The following is a 15,875-nucleotide window of genomic DNA, read 5'->3' on the forward strand; positions in this document are numbered from 1 at the left end:
GACTCTGGCTGAACAAAGATGAATAAACAAATATTTTTATTAAGTTTGAAATAAATTATTTCATCTTATTTATGGAAATAAGAAGTCTGTTTATTTGGCTTCTCAATAAAACTTGGATATACAACTAAAAAAATAGAAACTGTACAGCAAAGAGCATTAAAGTGCTAAGCCTGGAGCAGCATTCATGATGAGTTTTTAGTCCAATTCTCTTTAGCCCCCATGTAATCTCCTATTATCTCCTCATGCCTGTTGAAGTTCACCCCGGCACTCCATTCTCTGTCTTACAGCTCTGGAGTGGTGCTTGTGACACACGTGTCATTCATTGCTGGCCAGGCCTGTGCTTAGCTGCCTTCTTTAGTGCAGAGGTCTTCTTTCCTTAAAGCTTCCAAAAGAACTTCATCTGGGATTTCTTCCATGGCATAATTCAGACTGTCATCTGCAGCTTCAGCTAGTTCCACATCTTCAGCAGCCTCCAGGAAACAGGCATCATCACTTGTGTTTTCCCACTCACTGTCTGACAACAGGAAGTCTTGACACCAGCTGTTCTCTGGAGATACTGAGCTTTTTGACAAGTCTGACACATTAGAATGAGGATTTACTTCTCCTTCTGCGTGCCCCCTGTCATCCATTAGCGTGGACTCTTCTTCCTTTGAGAAACAAGAACACTACTTACTCCCTATGCAAATATTCTTCATACCTTTAACTGCTCTGCAAGTTGAAAGATTGTGCTGTCACATAGAATAGATACTGCAGAAAGCTGCCCAACAGAACAAGATTTTCCAGCATGTTCATGTACAGCCACATTAACCTGTGGAAGCCTGTTTTAATAGGAGTATAAATTTGCTGTTTTTCTAGAACCCTACAATAGCCTGTTGAATACAGCTTTGTAAAATAGTACAAGGTTAAAACTAAACTGTCTGTTCAAAGATAGTGTCAGGACCTGAAAACACAGTTAAATGACACTTTATGTGAAGTAACACTAATAGCTATTGATGAGCTGCTTGAGTAGACCTTGATGTGTCATTCTGCTGTATGACATTTAGAGCTATACAGTTAAATTTAAAAGTTGAAAAAATGCCAATTCTTATTGCCTAAGCAGTGGAAAAACTTGTATGTTCAGGGTGTTGTAGAGTCTAGGTGCAGTATCAGGTCAGTTTAAATATTCTGCCTCCTTGGGGAAACGTGCTGCTTTATAAACACTAAAATGGAGAGCAATGAATTTCAGAACTGAGTGTCGCTGACTTACATTTGACTCTGACTGACTCAATTATTTCAGAATTAGTTCTGGTTTACCTTGCATGAAGTCAGACATGCACAGCAGAGCTAAATTTGGGCAGTTTTTTCTGTTCTGCACCTGAAGTGGCCTCGTGGCTTAGACATTGGAAACTGCTGTTCACATCAGAAACAGTCTTCAGTCCAGGTGAAGTTAGACAATCCCAGTAACTTAGCATTGCTAGAGAACTTAAAAATGAATATATGGAGCTACCACACCAGCACTGCTGCTCTCATCTATACCACTGTAACAATGTGTGGAGCTCTCCCAGCAGACTGGGATGTTGGTGGGAATATCCAAGGACTTCAGAGCCTCACAAGAACTTGAGCATCTCAACAGGACAAAAACATACCTCTTTGAAAAGAGACGGGAGGCATATCCCAGGTGGTAATGGAAAACCTAAATCAAATATAAGACATTAAATTAAGTTTACATTCCAAAAAGTATTAAGTAGAATTGAAATCACAGGCTACATACATTGTGATTTGAAGTTTTGTTCTCTGCAGACAGGATCATGACACTTTTGATACCAGACTTCATTCTTTAGATCAACCAGAATCCTAAGAATGAAAATATTTCGTTTTTTAGTAAAAGTACGTAAATGAAGTCAATTCATACAGTAGGAAATTCTAACACTAAATGAACAGGTTTTGTTTGTCCTCAGCTATGGCCATTGCTTTCATACTCTTGGAATACTTACTACATACTTGTTTTGTGCAATATTTAGTAAGCTTCAGGTTTCTTAAGTTTAAAGAAATAAATTTTTAAGACTAACATCTGAAAGTGAAATTTAGTCAACTTCATTATATTGAGCTTGGAAGAAAAATCATCAAGATTAGCATATGGGACTTAACTGTAAGATAAGATTTTGTTGCTGCTGCTGTTATAGATAATTTTCTTATAAAAGCCACATAAAATCAGTATTTTCTGTTAACTGATTAGGCCACAGCTTTTTTAACTGTGCTTAAGAAACACCAAACTTCAAGAAACTAATTTGAGAAATAGCAAGTTCATCCAGCTGTGGGGCTTTTTGAATATCCTTGTTTCTCAGAAACACATTCCTTATGTTTCAGTGATTTTAAATGTTACATAAAATTATTTTGAAGTTAGAATATTTATACTAATTATATACTGTAATTCTAATATAATCTACAAAACTGATTTTCCATAATTTATTTTGCTAAAACTGTCAGAAGTCTGAGTCCTTGAAGAGACATTAGCAAAACTCATCTAGATTCAAGTGGCAGGAATTACCATCCTAAAATGGCAGTTCTCAATTATTAAAATGACAGAGTCACTTTAATAATATAGGAATGTAATTTAAGATGCACTGTAAATTAATTCAAAAGCAGTCAGCTTCCTAGCTGGAAAGTATCAAAACACAGTATTTTTTAATAGCTTTAACATATTCTGACTTACGTTAGCATCTTTGGGCCCTTATTCTAAATGCCAGGATGATTACTTCATACAACATATTAGAAATAAAAGTCCAGTTATCACAAAGTAAACTTGGGGGGAATAAATAGTTTCTTTGGTTTTGTGGGGGGGTTTTTGACAATTAAAACATTGTATCCACACAGAGCAAGACAGAAATTGTAACAGTTGCTGAGTCTATCCATAAGGGTTTTTTCAGCATTTCTAGAGAATAACAGTTGAACAGGAAAATAAATAAAGCTGTATTAAACTGAATAGTTACAGAACATACATTATATTGTTACTTTTGTGAGCTCTTCCGATATTTTCACACCAACGGTAACCAGAAATATCATAAATAAGTAGTTCTTTGAGAGAGAAGTAACTCCATTGCCGTATCCCTGAGGAAAAAAAACCACCCAATCTTTAAATTCTTTAGAAACAGTGCTGCAGAAGACTAATTTGTAAATAGTAAGGTGGTCTCTTTACCTCCTTGTAGCCCATCTTTATTAACCAAAGAACGAACAAAATTATCAATTTCTGGATATGGTGAACCCTGGTGACCTTCCATGGGATCTGTTAAACCAAAGGCCACAAACACACACAGTTAGAGGGTTTGCCACTGTAATATGCTGTTGTAACACATTTTATATAGACCACAGGCAGAAAATGTACATGAATCACATCACACTCTAAAATAAAACCAGGGATAAAGCCACTGTTACTCTCTTGTAGATCTTTAAAGCGCCACCCCCAAGGAGCAGAGAGTGCTGGGACAAAGCAGGACAGCTGTGGGTACAGGAGGGGAGGGTCAGTGCTGCAGAGCATCCTTCAGTGCAGGTGTCCTCTGTCTGCCTCCTGCAGAAAGGCAGCTGAAGGGCCCTCCTAGAAGTCATCAGGTGTACAAGTCACAGAACATCTAAGTTAAGAGTTGGGGGTTTTTTTTCTACGCAGTAGAAAAGGCTTGAGGTACCTCTGCTGCTTCTGGTAGTTTTACTGTTTAAGAAAGCAGACATTTTTCTCTCCTCTTCTGAAAAGCCAGACGACAGAACTTTGATGTCATCACTCACTCTGAAGAAAGGAGAAAATACAAAGAAAAGAGTATGATTCTTACAGCATAACAGAGTCCAGTATAACTCACTGTAACATCCCACAGGGTGGCACAACATGTCACAGCCCTGGGCCTGGAGGTGGGCCAGGAGACCTCCAGAGGTCCCTGCCAACCTTGACCAGCCTGTGGCTGGCTGTGCACCTTTCTCTGTCCCTTTCCCTGACTCCTGCCACAGGATGGGGGTTCCTCCTCTTCAACAGCAACATTTGCTTCCCGGCCAAACTCCCAGGACCCACCCATTTAACCACTGCTGGTCCATACTCCTACAGCAGGATGTGCTCTAGATGTAGTATTTATAAAAATATACCCTTTGAAAGGTTTCAGGGTTTTTTTTTTTTCTCTCTACAATGAACTGCTTTTCCTTGCCATATAGCAAACTGGCAGCCAGATGATCACAGAAGTCTAAATTCAACACAGCAGAATTTCTCATCCATAGTTATGGTGGATTCAGCTGATGCCTACGATCTGAATACACTGTGCAGTTTATTGGCATCAGTTCAGGATAATGAACATTTCAGGATATAAAACCTGCAGTCAGAACAAATAGATGGTTTCAATAAAAATATTAATACTATTTTAACTTTTCTGCCACAGCAATGATTAGGATCTTCTTAAGGTATGACATATCAGAGGTTTAGATTAGATATAGAAAATTTGAATATTGCCCATATGAGCATCCAGGGTGGCACAGAGGGGTCTGTACTAAAAAGGAAATCTGGTATGCAAAAAAACAGACAGAAACCCTTTGTATTTCTTATCCTACTCTGAAAAATATTCAGACTTCTCATATTTAACTGACTAGAAACCTGCAAGTTTTGCTTCCAGAACTACACAGAATCTGACCAAACTTAATAATGGTTATGTTTTGGCATTTTGAGTGTGTATAGAGAAATGAGACACAATTCAGAAGCTGTACCACATTTAAAGGCAGGTTTAACAAAAGAACAAATCTCCCAAGAAATTTTTTTCTTCAAAACTAAGAAATTCTACTAGGAACTCTTAAATTACACTGTAACAATGTTGATTGAATAACTGCTTATTCATAATAGTTATTTGTAACTGCTACAGGAGAATTATCATTAAAATACATATTTAAAAATACCATACATTTGACTAGAATTAAGTAATTACCGAATGTTGCAGATTAAAGAGGAAAGAAAATAAGCTTCTTCCAAGGAAACATCCTTTTCACAGGTGGGGATAAACTTATTATCCTCTGCTATCTTCAGAATCACATTTTTTCCTGCTTTTGATGACTTGTACATCCGGAAATTTCTATTCTTTGTATAAACTCCTACAGCAAAACAGATATTTCTTAACACGGCAGTGCTGGCTAGGACTTAAGATACTGGGCACTTGTAAATTAAATAATTTTCCTTTAACATTGAATAATCTATCTAATAATTTATTGAGAAGGTGAGTTTTATTCGCAGGTTGCATTTGATTTTCATGAAGAGAAAAGCACTTCCAGAGCTCATACAAGAAGAACTTCACAAAGCTTTCTGTCACATCAGCCTCATTATATAATTCAGTGTTTCATCAATTTTGACTTTAGTTTTCCAATTTTGAGGTAATGTGTATAGCATAAATGTTGAGGATGGTTAATTTTGGGAAACTAACTTGAAATTATTAAAAAGTGAGACAGGAAACAAACTGATTTTATTTTAATTCCATTCACAAATATGCCTGAAAGAATTTTGAACAGTAGATGGAAGTAACCCTTCTGACTCAACAACAGAGAAGGCTGTTGTAGCCAACTTTGGGATTACATTTCAATAGATCAGATACCGAAGAGGCCCACAATAAAAGTGATCCTGAATTCAATGAGAAGAATGTGAAGGAATGGGGGTTCTTCAGAAGAGTCTGAGGAATAAACCCAAGGTGAAGTCCTGAATTGTGTAACACACTCTTCTGCAAAAGCGTGCTAAGCTATTTTCATTTCCCTGAGATAAGGCAAAAAGCAAAAAAAACCAGATATAGAGTTAAAGAAGGTTGGAACTTTCAAACTCTAGTTTGACCATGGGTGTTGTGCTCCTGGAGATTTGTAACATTTTAATACCATGAGCAGGCTGTACCCAGCTGGCCCATGAAGTGTCCAACCCGAAATTTCTATTATTCCCTCACTGAAAGCTAACAGCTGCCATTCCAAAGAGGGAAAGAAGGCTCAATTCATACATGTAGAGTAATAAAGAAAACTAAGTCTGTAAGACTTGTTCCTCCATGAAGCAGCTTCTAATTCAACTGAAATAACAAAACTCCAATATACACTATCCTCTTTTAATCCAAATGGGAGCACTAAACCCTTAAGGAAAAAAAAAAAACAAAAAAACCCCTAGTCCGTATAGAAAGAATTACTTTAAACCTCAGAACAAAATAATTAAATGTAGTAATATAAGAAGTTCCATAGACCATGAATCTAAGGTTCCTTTAAAGTACAGCACTTATGATCACAGTTTCAGCATGTATTTGAAGTCTGACCATAGGGACAACAGTAAGAACTCCACTGTTCTTACTCTCTGTAATTGAAGATTAAGAAACATTTCATTCTTAACCCTTGTTGCATCCCAAAGATGTTTAAAAACACTTATACTTACCTAGATCCACAAAAAGCTGCTTGTTGCCTTCTTTATCATTTACTATTAGGAAGGAAAAATCAACATTTTCTTCCTGGTGTGGCATTTCCACATTCTTTGTTTCATGAGCCATGGCTGGCCAGTCTTTAGAATCATCTTCAACAGCTGTGAGATTTGTAAGAGACCCATCTAATCCAGCTCCTGCAGAACACTGGAAAACATGCCCTGCTTCTTCTGTTGGAATCACAGCAGCCTTAGTCCCCATTAATCTTATGGCAGGCTGCAAAATGGTTCTCACAAAGTTACCTTAAAAACAACCAAAAAAGGCCAGAAACAGGTAATGTCATTTATGAGTCAAGAAAGAGCTTAGAGAGTTCCTGTGCAAACATTTTTCAAAACAGCCAAGAGGGAAGTGGTTGAAGTTTGAGGTCTTTTTAGCCCTTCTGAATTTTTAAGAAGAAATCTTTTGACCAACCCACTGTATAAAATGGTTCTGGCCAGTGACTGAGAAACCAATGCCTCACAAGAATTTGTACTAAACATCTTTTAAAAAACCCCCAAAAGCCTAAATATTAACAAGCTCAGATTTAGGATTCTGAAAAGGTTGTGGTTGTCCCCCTCACTACTGCTTTCCCTAATTTCACTTTCAGAATGACTGAAATGTTTACTTGCAGCTTCATGGTGTATTTACCAATGTAAGAGCTTGACCAAAGCTCACTCAAACTACAGATTACTTCTACAAAAGTATTTTGTAATGACTTTTCAAACTCCCAGTATTGTAATTCAACTCTCATTGTACCTCCGGGCTCTGCTAGATGGTAACCAAAGGCAGACAAAACTATGGCCAAATTAGTTCCAGGGAGAAAGCAAGAGAATAGAATAAATACAAATGTGGGAAAAAATACAAACGTGGGGGAAAAAAATGAAGTGGAAGGAATACTGGCAAGGATGATTTTGCACTTTTTGGATGAAGCTTCCATGGGGAACATGAATGAATATGAAATACTGTTCCTCCCATGCTACATATCAGCAGAATGACTCAGCATATCAAGCATCAAACCCATCATCATCTTCATAATTCACTACAGGACTACTGGGGCACACAAATGAGTCAGACAACCCTAAACTGTCAATTCTCTGTGTTAGAGTTGCCATATCTGAGAAATCCCAACTTACGTAAACAATTAAAATTCCTTTCAGCTTTCTCTTAACCATGTTTATGCACAGGTGGCTTGAAATCATTTCTGTCCTGCCTTTTTGACAATGTGCTGAGCAGAAATTAACTGTATTTAGAGCAAAAAACAGCAGTTTTAATTGTTAAAACTGACATTAATCTGAAAATTAAGGAGTCGTAGACTTACCAGATTCATAGAAATCAGTATTTTTGTAAATAAAACATACAGGCACAAAAAAGTTATGTTTGTGCAAACATATGCTAATTATAGGAAAAGTAGAAGATGAGAAAAAATTAAGCTTAATGAAATAGAGAGTACTTATGTGTATGCTGGGAATATGAATTTGTTTCCACATGTAATTCCATTTAAAAAAAACTCATAGGGGAGATGGCACTGTATAAAGTCAAAACCTCACCTTTTATTTCTAGGTGTAAGAGAAAAGAACATACTTACCAACATGAGTATTATCCTTAAATACAGTCTTTTGGGGCAGAAATATTAAGTGCCGACTAAATTTTTCATCAGTACTGGAATCCAAGTTCAAGACATCTTCTGATGAACAATTTACATCATAAAGTTCTTTTAATTTTTGGCTGACAAGCTGAAATTATAAACATAAATTATGTTGTTTTACTCTAGTAGTTGTATCTATAAAACCTAACACAAATTCAGATTCTACATTTTTCCCAAGGTCTTTTTTTTTCCCCTCATTTTGACACACAATTAATTTAATTCAAACCAACCCATATCAAGTTTTAACCAAGTTTGACGCAGACTGTATTTCCTTAAATATGTAAGTCATGTAACACTTAACTAACAGTGATAAGGTGAGAAGCCTTCCAGTTTCTCAGGTCAAAGTCTGGTTAGGAGGCTTTACCTAAACTTGAGGTTGTTTTCCACCACAGGGCAGTCCACACCCACAGTGACAATGTTTGTCATGCAGGCTCACCAGGAGTGGAAGAGGGACGCTGTCATGATATAAAGGCCTGATGACCTAATTCACTGTTATGATTTAGCTAATTCATTGGTATGACCCAATGAACAATAACTAAGGGAAAACACATTTGACTCTAAATTAGCTCTTCATAAAAACCTTTTATAAACCAAGCTAGTGATTACTCATGTTTAGGACTGGGACTCAGAACCTAAAGATCTGCAAGCCCTGGGTTTTAGCAGCTCAGATTCCCCACCCAGCAAATCCAAAATCCTCTTCTTAACCTGAGGAATCTCTGCATTTCGGAGTTGATCCACAATGGGTGAACTCCTCCAGATTCTGTATCAATGAAGAGTTCTTTATGAAGGAATTACCTCAATAATCTTCTACTTTTGTTCACTTCTAGCTAGAGACATGTAGGTGACAGAAGTATCACAAACAGACATCCACTCACCATGAGATTTTATTAAAACAGAAGATACTCTTCTAAAAATATACTAATGCCATATTGAACTTGCAGAGAGGTCATTCAAGGAAAAAAACTGCAATAGAATGGAAACTGAACTATTTAATAAAATTGATAATTAGCAAAGGTATTTAATTTTAGGTACTGAATTGGTAAATACAGTCACATGATGCTCTACATCATCATTCAATTAAATTATAATGAATTGTCATCTAAAGAAAGTTTCAGGAGAGATTCATCTAAGCCTTGATGTATGACTGCACCATTAGGCAAAGGGAATGAACTGAGGAATATATGAATGGAACTTTCATAAATGCTATTTTTCAAACACATATAATTAATATATGTTCCTTTTTCGAGTTAAGTAAAGGTGGCCCCTCCACCTTGGACAAATCCGGTGAATTAGTCCAAATCCGATGTTAATTGATGTGTTATGAAATACCTACTTACTATCCACAATCCTTCTGGCTTTTATCCTGGTTTTGGAGTACCTAAACACTCCTTCCGTTTTACAGCTTTGAAGTGGCAGAGCACATAAAACAATATTCAAACTTACCATGTTAGTAAACCTACTGCGAATACAAACAGTCCAACAGCCATCATTCTTTATTTTTGTCTCTCAATTAAATACATCGTCTCTCCCTTTGATTAAACCCCTGCTTTAATTAAAACAGTATTTTTACTTAATTAAAAATAACCACTGTCTGCAATTCTTTTAATTTTACTACAGCATAATCAAGATAAAGTGGTAAATACTTTTATTTCATATTCATCCACAGCATGACTTTGCTCCAGTTTACCTCAATTAACTTCAAGACCATACTCTTGCCATCTGCATCAGGATTCGCTGGTTTGTAAAACTCCAAATCAAAATACAGTTTGCAAGCATCTTTTTCAGGAATTACTTCATAGCAATGCATAAGACTTGTTTTGTGACCTTTGCTAAGGAAAAACAAAACCAAATCACAACCTCTCATGATAAACATTAGGAACACAATAAACATGCTTATCAGTTGCAAACAAGGAACCCACATATTTTATTCTGCAATCAACCACTCGTTTTAAAAAAGAAAGTAGTAGCCCTGTAATGCTTTGAAAAATTTGTAACTAACATCAGCATTAAATATCAACAAAGATTATTTGTCTGGCGTAGAATTTAATTTTGTAAACTATTCTCTTCTCCTTGCCCTGCCCCCCCAGTCTTACAATACATACAGAAATGCTGAGAATTCAAGGAACTATGAAAACTACAGTAAAAAACTTAAGTTATCACTCATATATCTTCAGCACAAAGAGATTATATAGAGTTTTTTCTAACCAAATTTAAAAAAAATAACATCAGTTTGAGAAAAAAAATCAAGCTTTGCATATAAAAATTGACTCAGATTTCTTTCACTTCATAGCCAAATGTAGAAGAAACAAATGGAGAGAAAAGTTCAGCACATGATCAAATTGTTAATACTTGGAACTACATCATGCAAAAGCAAACCCATAAATCAATTTCCAGACGGCTGCATTAACACCTGCTGAGACTGCTGTGTGACTAGTCAGAGGAGTATGTTTTTGTCAAGTGTTGGTACAATCCCCTGAGGAAAGCTGACAGCAAAAGCAAATCTACTGTTAATAAACTTCAGTTCAACATACAGAGTACTTAATTCACAGGAAATAATAGCAACCTGCTACTCAAAAGAAAGCTGAAACCTGCTATAGAATATATTGGTTTGTCCTCATGAAGGTTTTTTCCAATTGCCAAGATGAAAGCTCAGGTAACCCATTACAGCTCTGTGCTACTCAGAGCAGCAGATGGCCCCTGGGAATACCTATCCAGTGGCAGCTCTCACTAGGTAGGATATCCAGTATACCACTAACTTTTAGAAACATCCAGGGTACCTTCTCAAATACTCACGTGTAGTAAAACCAAAGCTCTTTATATGTTGTCACAAGGTAAAACCTCTGTCCACTCTGTGCGTTCTTTTCCAAAGCAAACACATGAACATCCTTTTTAAATAAAAGCATTGACATTTTTTTGTTAGTTTTATTCAGAAAAACAGTTTAAATCTTCATAAGTTCCTACTTGGCATTAGTTAAAGGTTAGTAAATACTAGAGAACTACAGACAGATCACTTAACCTTTTCCATGCTCAGTAGCATCTAGTTTTAATTTAGAACATCATTCTGATTTCAGTTACATGGTAAAACTTTTAAGCTTTTTTTGCTGTGCAGTAATGTAAACTGTTTTGCTGTAAATCTTGGGTTTTTTCTGATCAGTATCAAGTGTATCTAAAAGGAGGAGAAACAATGTCCTGAAAGGAGCAGCCTCATGGATATGATGGCAGTATAAGCTTTATGGGCAAATATTCTTCAGATATTATGTTGTTTTGATCCAAAAATGAAAATCTGAGAATAGAAAAAAAAAAAAAAAAAACAAAAAAAAAAAAAAAAAAAAAAAAAAAACCAAAAACAAAACAACTACTGCCAAGCCAATGAGAACCTATTTTGGAAAACAGGCTGTCAGGATTACTTAAATACCTGAAAGAGCATGGAGAAAAACAATACTTTCTTTTAAAATAGCAGTCAATTTGAAAAGTATTAAACTGAAAACAGAGGATTACTTTCACACAATATTTATTTGGCTAATCACTTCTAATCATCTGAACTTGCTACCCAGATGCCACAGGAGAGTTGTATTGTTTTTATTTAGTCTCTGCCTCTTCTCTATCTCTTTTTCTTTCTCATTTTTTCCTCCTCTTTCTTTCTACTCAATTCTCACTACCTTTCCATTCTCCTGTCCACCCTAACGGCTGGTTCATCTTGAGAAGGAACAAATTTATCACTACAACGTTCCCAAAAAGCATTTTTACTGTTTGAAGTTAACACCACATATCAACTTGTATGTTAGAACAGAACTAGTACTTCTTAGAGATACCTCCAGTGCAACATGATCTACAAAGATTAAAAAACAATACTTGCTGTTTCAGGATTGGAAAGAAAAAGATCTTACAAACTGATAAAGACTTCACTGCCAACAGCAATTTTAAATTACGTTCAATCTTGAAAGTGTATAAAGAGTAGAGACATTTGCCTAACACATAATATACCTCTTCACAGGTATCTGCATAATTAAAAGCTTCAGCCTGTCGAGAAAATATTTTCCAAACAGAGGATGGCATAGAGGGTTTGGACAGTCTTGGTCTATAAACTGTAGGGAGAGGATGTCTTTCATAGTGAGATGCTAGTTCTTCCACTTTCTTCATTCTTTCTTGCCATTTTCTCTTCTTTTCTCCTAAAGCAATTACAAATAGTCAAACCAGTATCAATCTATGTGCAAGGCAATTTTAATTTGAATATATCCTGTACTTCTCACTGCTTTTGCTTTTGTTGAATGTAATTTATTAATTAACTGGGAGTAGCCAGTATTCCAAATCAACACTCAACCTTGCTTTGATACTCATTTTAATATTAAATGTCTCTACACTGTTTTGGAAGTACAAGAGATTCATATTAATACTATCAAAAATAAATACAAAAGAATGTAGACAGTGAAAGGAAGCTTAGGAATTTTCATTTTTGTCTACAGAACGGTATTACACTCCTCAGAGAGTATACAAACGTTGACTAGGGACATAACATTATTAAGGAGTAAAAAAATATTTTTGTTTTATGGTTGGGAAGGCAAATGAGATAATTAATTTGTATGGGTAGTACAATACTTGAATTCATAAGAGTTAAGACTTCAGTGACTTTAACTCCGAGCTCTGTATCTCAAAGTAAAAACCTGAAATCCAAAATGAGGGCTCCATTCCCCACTGCCAACCTTTGCTACTGATCCCTAATACTTTCACCTGCTTTGAAAGCTCATGTACTCTTCACAACCTTGAAATAGCAATCTTATCTCTTTTCAAGAAATAGAACCATGCAGTAACTCTTCCTATCTCGCAACCTTTAAGCTTCTAGTTCCATAAAGTAATCCAAATGCTGTAATGTAGTAAAGCATAAACATACATATGTACAATTATCTGTAAGTGGAGCACCTGCAAATCAATAAGCACTGCCAGGAAACTGTGAAACAGAGGAAGAGAGGCAAGAAGTAAACAAACATGAGGGGGAATCTTCTTGTTCTGCCCAGCATAACCACTTGGTTCTCCCACCAGCCCCTGGGTTGCAGTGAAAGATAAAAATGAAACTGAGTGTACTCAAAAGTATTCAAACCTTTAACAAGCTGGATCCACAAGGCGAATTTAAGTATTTAAATATTCTTGTGGGGCCCCAAAGCCCAGATTTTAGTTCCTCTCATTTCCCCCCTCCAAGTTTTCCACAGCAAAAGTTCCTGGACACATTTCTGCCCACTGTTCTAAGCCTCCTAATGTCTTGATAGTCAGTGCCTGTGTAAAGTCTAAGTAACAGAATGTTTTTTCTCTAACAGGGGTCAACCATATTACCTCTATCCCCCTTGTCCATCTTCTGATCTGTGCATTTTCTTCACTCCCTTTTCATGCTCTTAGTTTCTTCTCTGGGAATGAAAGGTTAGATTATAGATAGCAATCAGCAATTCTCAGAAGTGCTAACAAAGCTTTCAGTTTCATTTTGGCTGTAAATTAACCGGGTGCAAAAGACATCCCTACATCAGCACTTTCACACAAAGTGACCATTAAAAATGAAAGCAAAGGAGAAGCCCCATAATTCTTTTTTAATGTTAAACTTTTTAGTTATATCAGGCTCTATTTTTGCAGCAACACAGCTGGGAGGATACTTGAACCTGGAAGGTCGATGACCCTTAATTTAAACTAAAACCTATCATGGTTCCTGCAGTCCAAACACTCGGCCTCTCAGGAGTCAAACATGCCAAGTCTTTTCAACTTCAATTCCTTGTGTGAACTGTAACACAACACATCTATTTAGACCACAAACAATTAACACTTACAGGCCAGCCTTTTGAGTTCACTGGGAAATTCTCACTTCACCTTCCCCTCTTATGTCCCACCAGAAGTAAGGACAGTAGTTATTTTTGTTTGACTTGACTGAAAGAAATTTTGCCATCATTATGTTTGGACTTCAGTGTTACTGACTCAGCAGGATGACTGCATGGACAGCCTGGAAAAATGTCTCCTGAGCAATGACTTAAACAACTTGCTATTTAGTTTTCTTTACTTTATGGAAAACTACTTCTCCATTTACTTCTCATGATAATGGCAAAATATATTACCCACTCCTGCTGACAACTGAAGCTGAGACATGCAAATCAACTGCTACTCAAAATAACATTACACTTGTTTCCTGGCCAGTGTGTATCATGCAACGTAGTTCTATGGCAGAATTCATGGTCTTTGACAAATAAATCTGTGAGATTTTCTCTCAGCTGTTGACTGATGCAGCCTCAGAAGAACACATTACATTCCTCAGCATTAGTGAAAATTGGCTTAGCTATCCTTACGTTGAACTGATGAGTGACATATTAACACTACTCATCTTCCCTCAACAACAACAAATTTTTATCTTGCCCTCCTAATAGAGGAAGTGACCTCTACAATTACAGAATCACAGAATGGCTCAGCTTGGAAGGGACCACAGTGGGTTCCACTCAAGCAGGGTCATCCCACAGCACTTGGCACAGGATTGTGTCCAGTCAGTTCCTGAGTATCTCCAGTGGGGAAGACTCCACAACCTCTCTGGACAACCTGTTCCAGTATGCAATCTGTTCCTCAAATTAAGATTGCAAGTGCAAAACTCAGTACATCAGACCTGGTGACAAGACCTCAAAAAGTAGGTTAGTTATGAGAAGCTGGAATACATAGTTCCCAATGTCATCTGACTTCTGCTACTGAAGGTGGATGTATAAATTTGAAACTAACTGACCTGGAAGTTGATGATGAAGCCAAAGTCAGCCCTCAGTGTTAGAGTGCTGTTGTACAAGGCAGGTCTCTGGGCAGCCAGGGACAGTCACCATGCAGGTGGGCAAAAACCCTGCCCAAGGGCAGATCCTGCCGCAGCACAGGCCGGCTGACCCACGGGGATCTCTCTTGCTGACTTCAGGAGCTCATTTAGTAACTGTCCCCACAGATTACTCTAGCTGGCCATTTCCTTTACAAACCACCATTGTGTCAGAACTAAAGAATATTCTGAGTTGGAAGGGTCACTAATCCTGGCCCTGCCCATGACTATCTCCAGGAGTCACACTGTGCACCTGAGAGCCTTGTCCAAAGGCTTCTTGAGCTCTGTCAGGTTTGTGCTGTGACCTCTTCCCTGGGGAGCTGTTCCAGTGTCCAAACACCCTCTGGGTGAAGAACCTTTTCCTGATATCCAACCTCAACCTCCCCTGACACAGCATCAGGCCATTCCCTCTGGTCCTGTCCCTGGGCACCACAGAGGAGAGATCAGTGCCTGCCTTTCCTCTTCTCTCATGAGGATGTTGAAGACCACAATGAAATTTCCCCTCAGCCTCCTCTTCTCCAGGCTGAACAGACCAAATGACCTCAGTTGCTCCTCATAAACCTTCCCCTCAAAGCCCTTCACCCTCCTCATGGCCCTCCTTTGGACACTCTGTGATAGCTTTATAACCTTCTCATATTGTGGTGCCCAAAACTGCACACAGCATTCGATTTGAGGCCGCACCAAAATAGTGTAAATGTACCAGAACGGGACATTTGTTTCAGAAGGCAGAGGAACTCAAGCAAGAGCGCAAAGCTGACCAGGTTTGGGTTACGGGGAGGGGAGGGGAGAGGAAGAGAGGAGAGGAGAGGGAGAAGAGGAGGAGGAGAAGGAGAGGAGAGGGAGAGGAGCCAGCCCGTGCCTCCTCAGGCAGGCCCCGCACGGCTTCCCCGCCACAGCGGCCCTCAGGGCCGTGCCCGCCTTCCCGCCGCTCCCCCACTCACCCAGCGCTAGCGCCGCTCGGGGCCGCCATTGGGGCGGGCCTTGCCCTGCGCGGGGCGGGGAC

The 15,875-nt window shown here is 37.9% G+C and overlaps 1 protein-coding gene across 2 annotated transcripts; it reads right to left on the reverse strand.

Annotated features, from left to right (window-relative positions):
* Positions 1-62: 62 nt before the first annotated feature.
* On the reverse strand, positions 63-15,863 carry PRIMPOL (primase and DNA directed polymerase). 2 transcript variants are annotated; one of them, XM_083862248.1, is made up of 14 exons: positions 15,814-15,863; positions 13,384-13,454; positions 12,043-12,227; positions 10,852-10,943; positions 9,746-9,887; positions 7,999-8,146; positions 6,392-6,676; positions 4,929-5,091; positions 3,660-3,757; positions 3,176-3,262; positions 2,979-3,087; positions 1,751-1,833; positions 1,626-1,672; positions 63-647 (listed from the first exon to the last, which is right to left on the reverse strand). In XM_083862248.1, exons 2-14 carry the CDS (start codon positions 13,400-13,402, stop codon positions 342-344), a joined length of 1,764 nt encoding a protein of 587 aa, XP_083718374.1. In that variant the 5' UTR covers positions 13,403-13,454; positions 15,814-15,863; the 3' UTR covers positions 63-341. The 2 variants fall into 2 exon arrangements, with proteins under 2 accessions (XP_083718374.1, XP_083718375.1); XM_083862249.1 differs by lacking the exons at positions 12,043-12,227; positions 13,384-13,454; positions 15,814-15,863 and having other exon boundaries at positions 9,746-9,882; positions 10,852-10,948.
* Between the last annotated feature and the right edge of the window lie 12 nt (positions 15,864-15,875).

Source organism: Zosterops lateralis (genome assembly GCF_965231275.1).
Source record: "Zosterops lateralis genome assembly, chromosome: 5".
NCBI lineage: Eukaryota > Metazoa > Chordata > Aves > Passeriformes > Zosteropidae > Zosterops > Zosterops lateralis.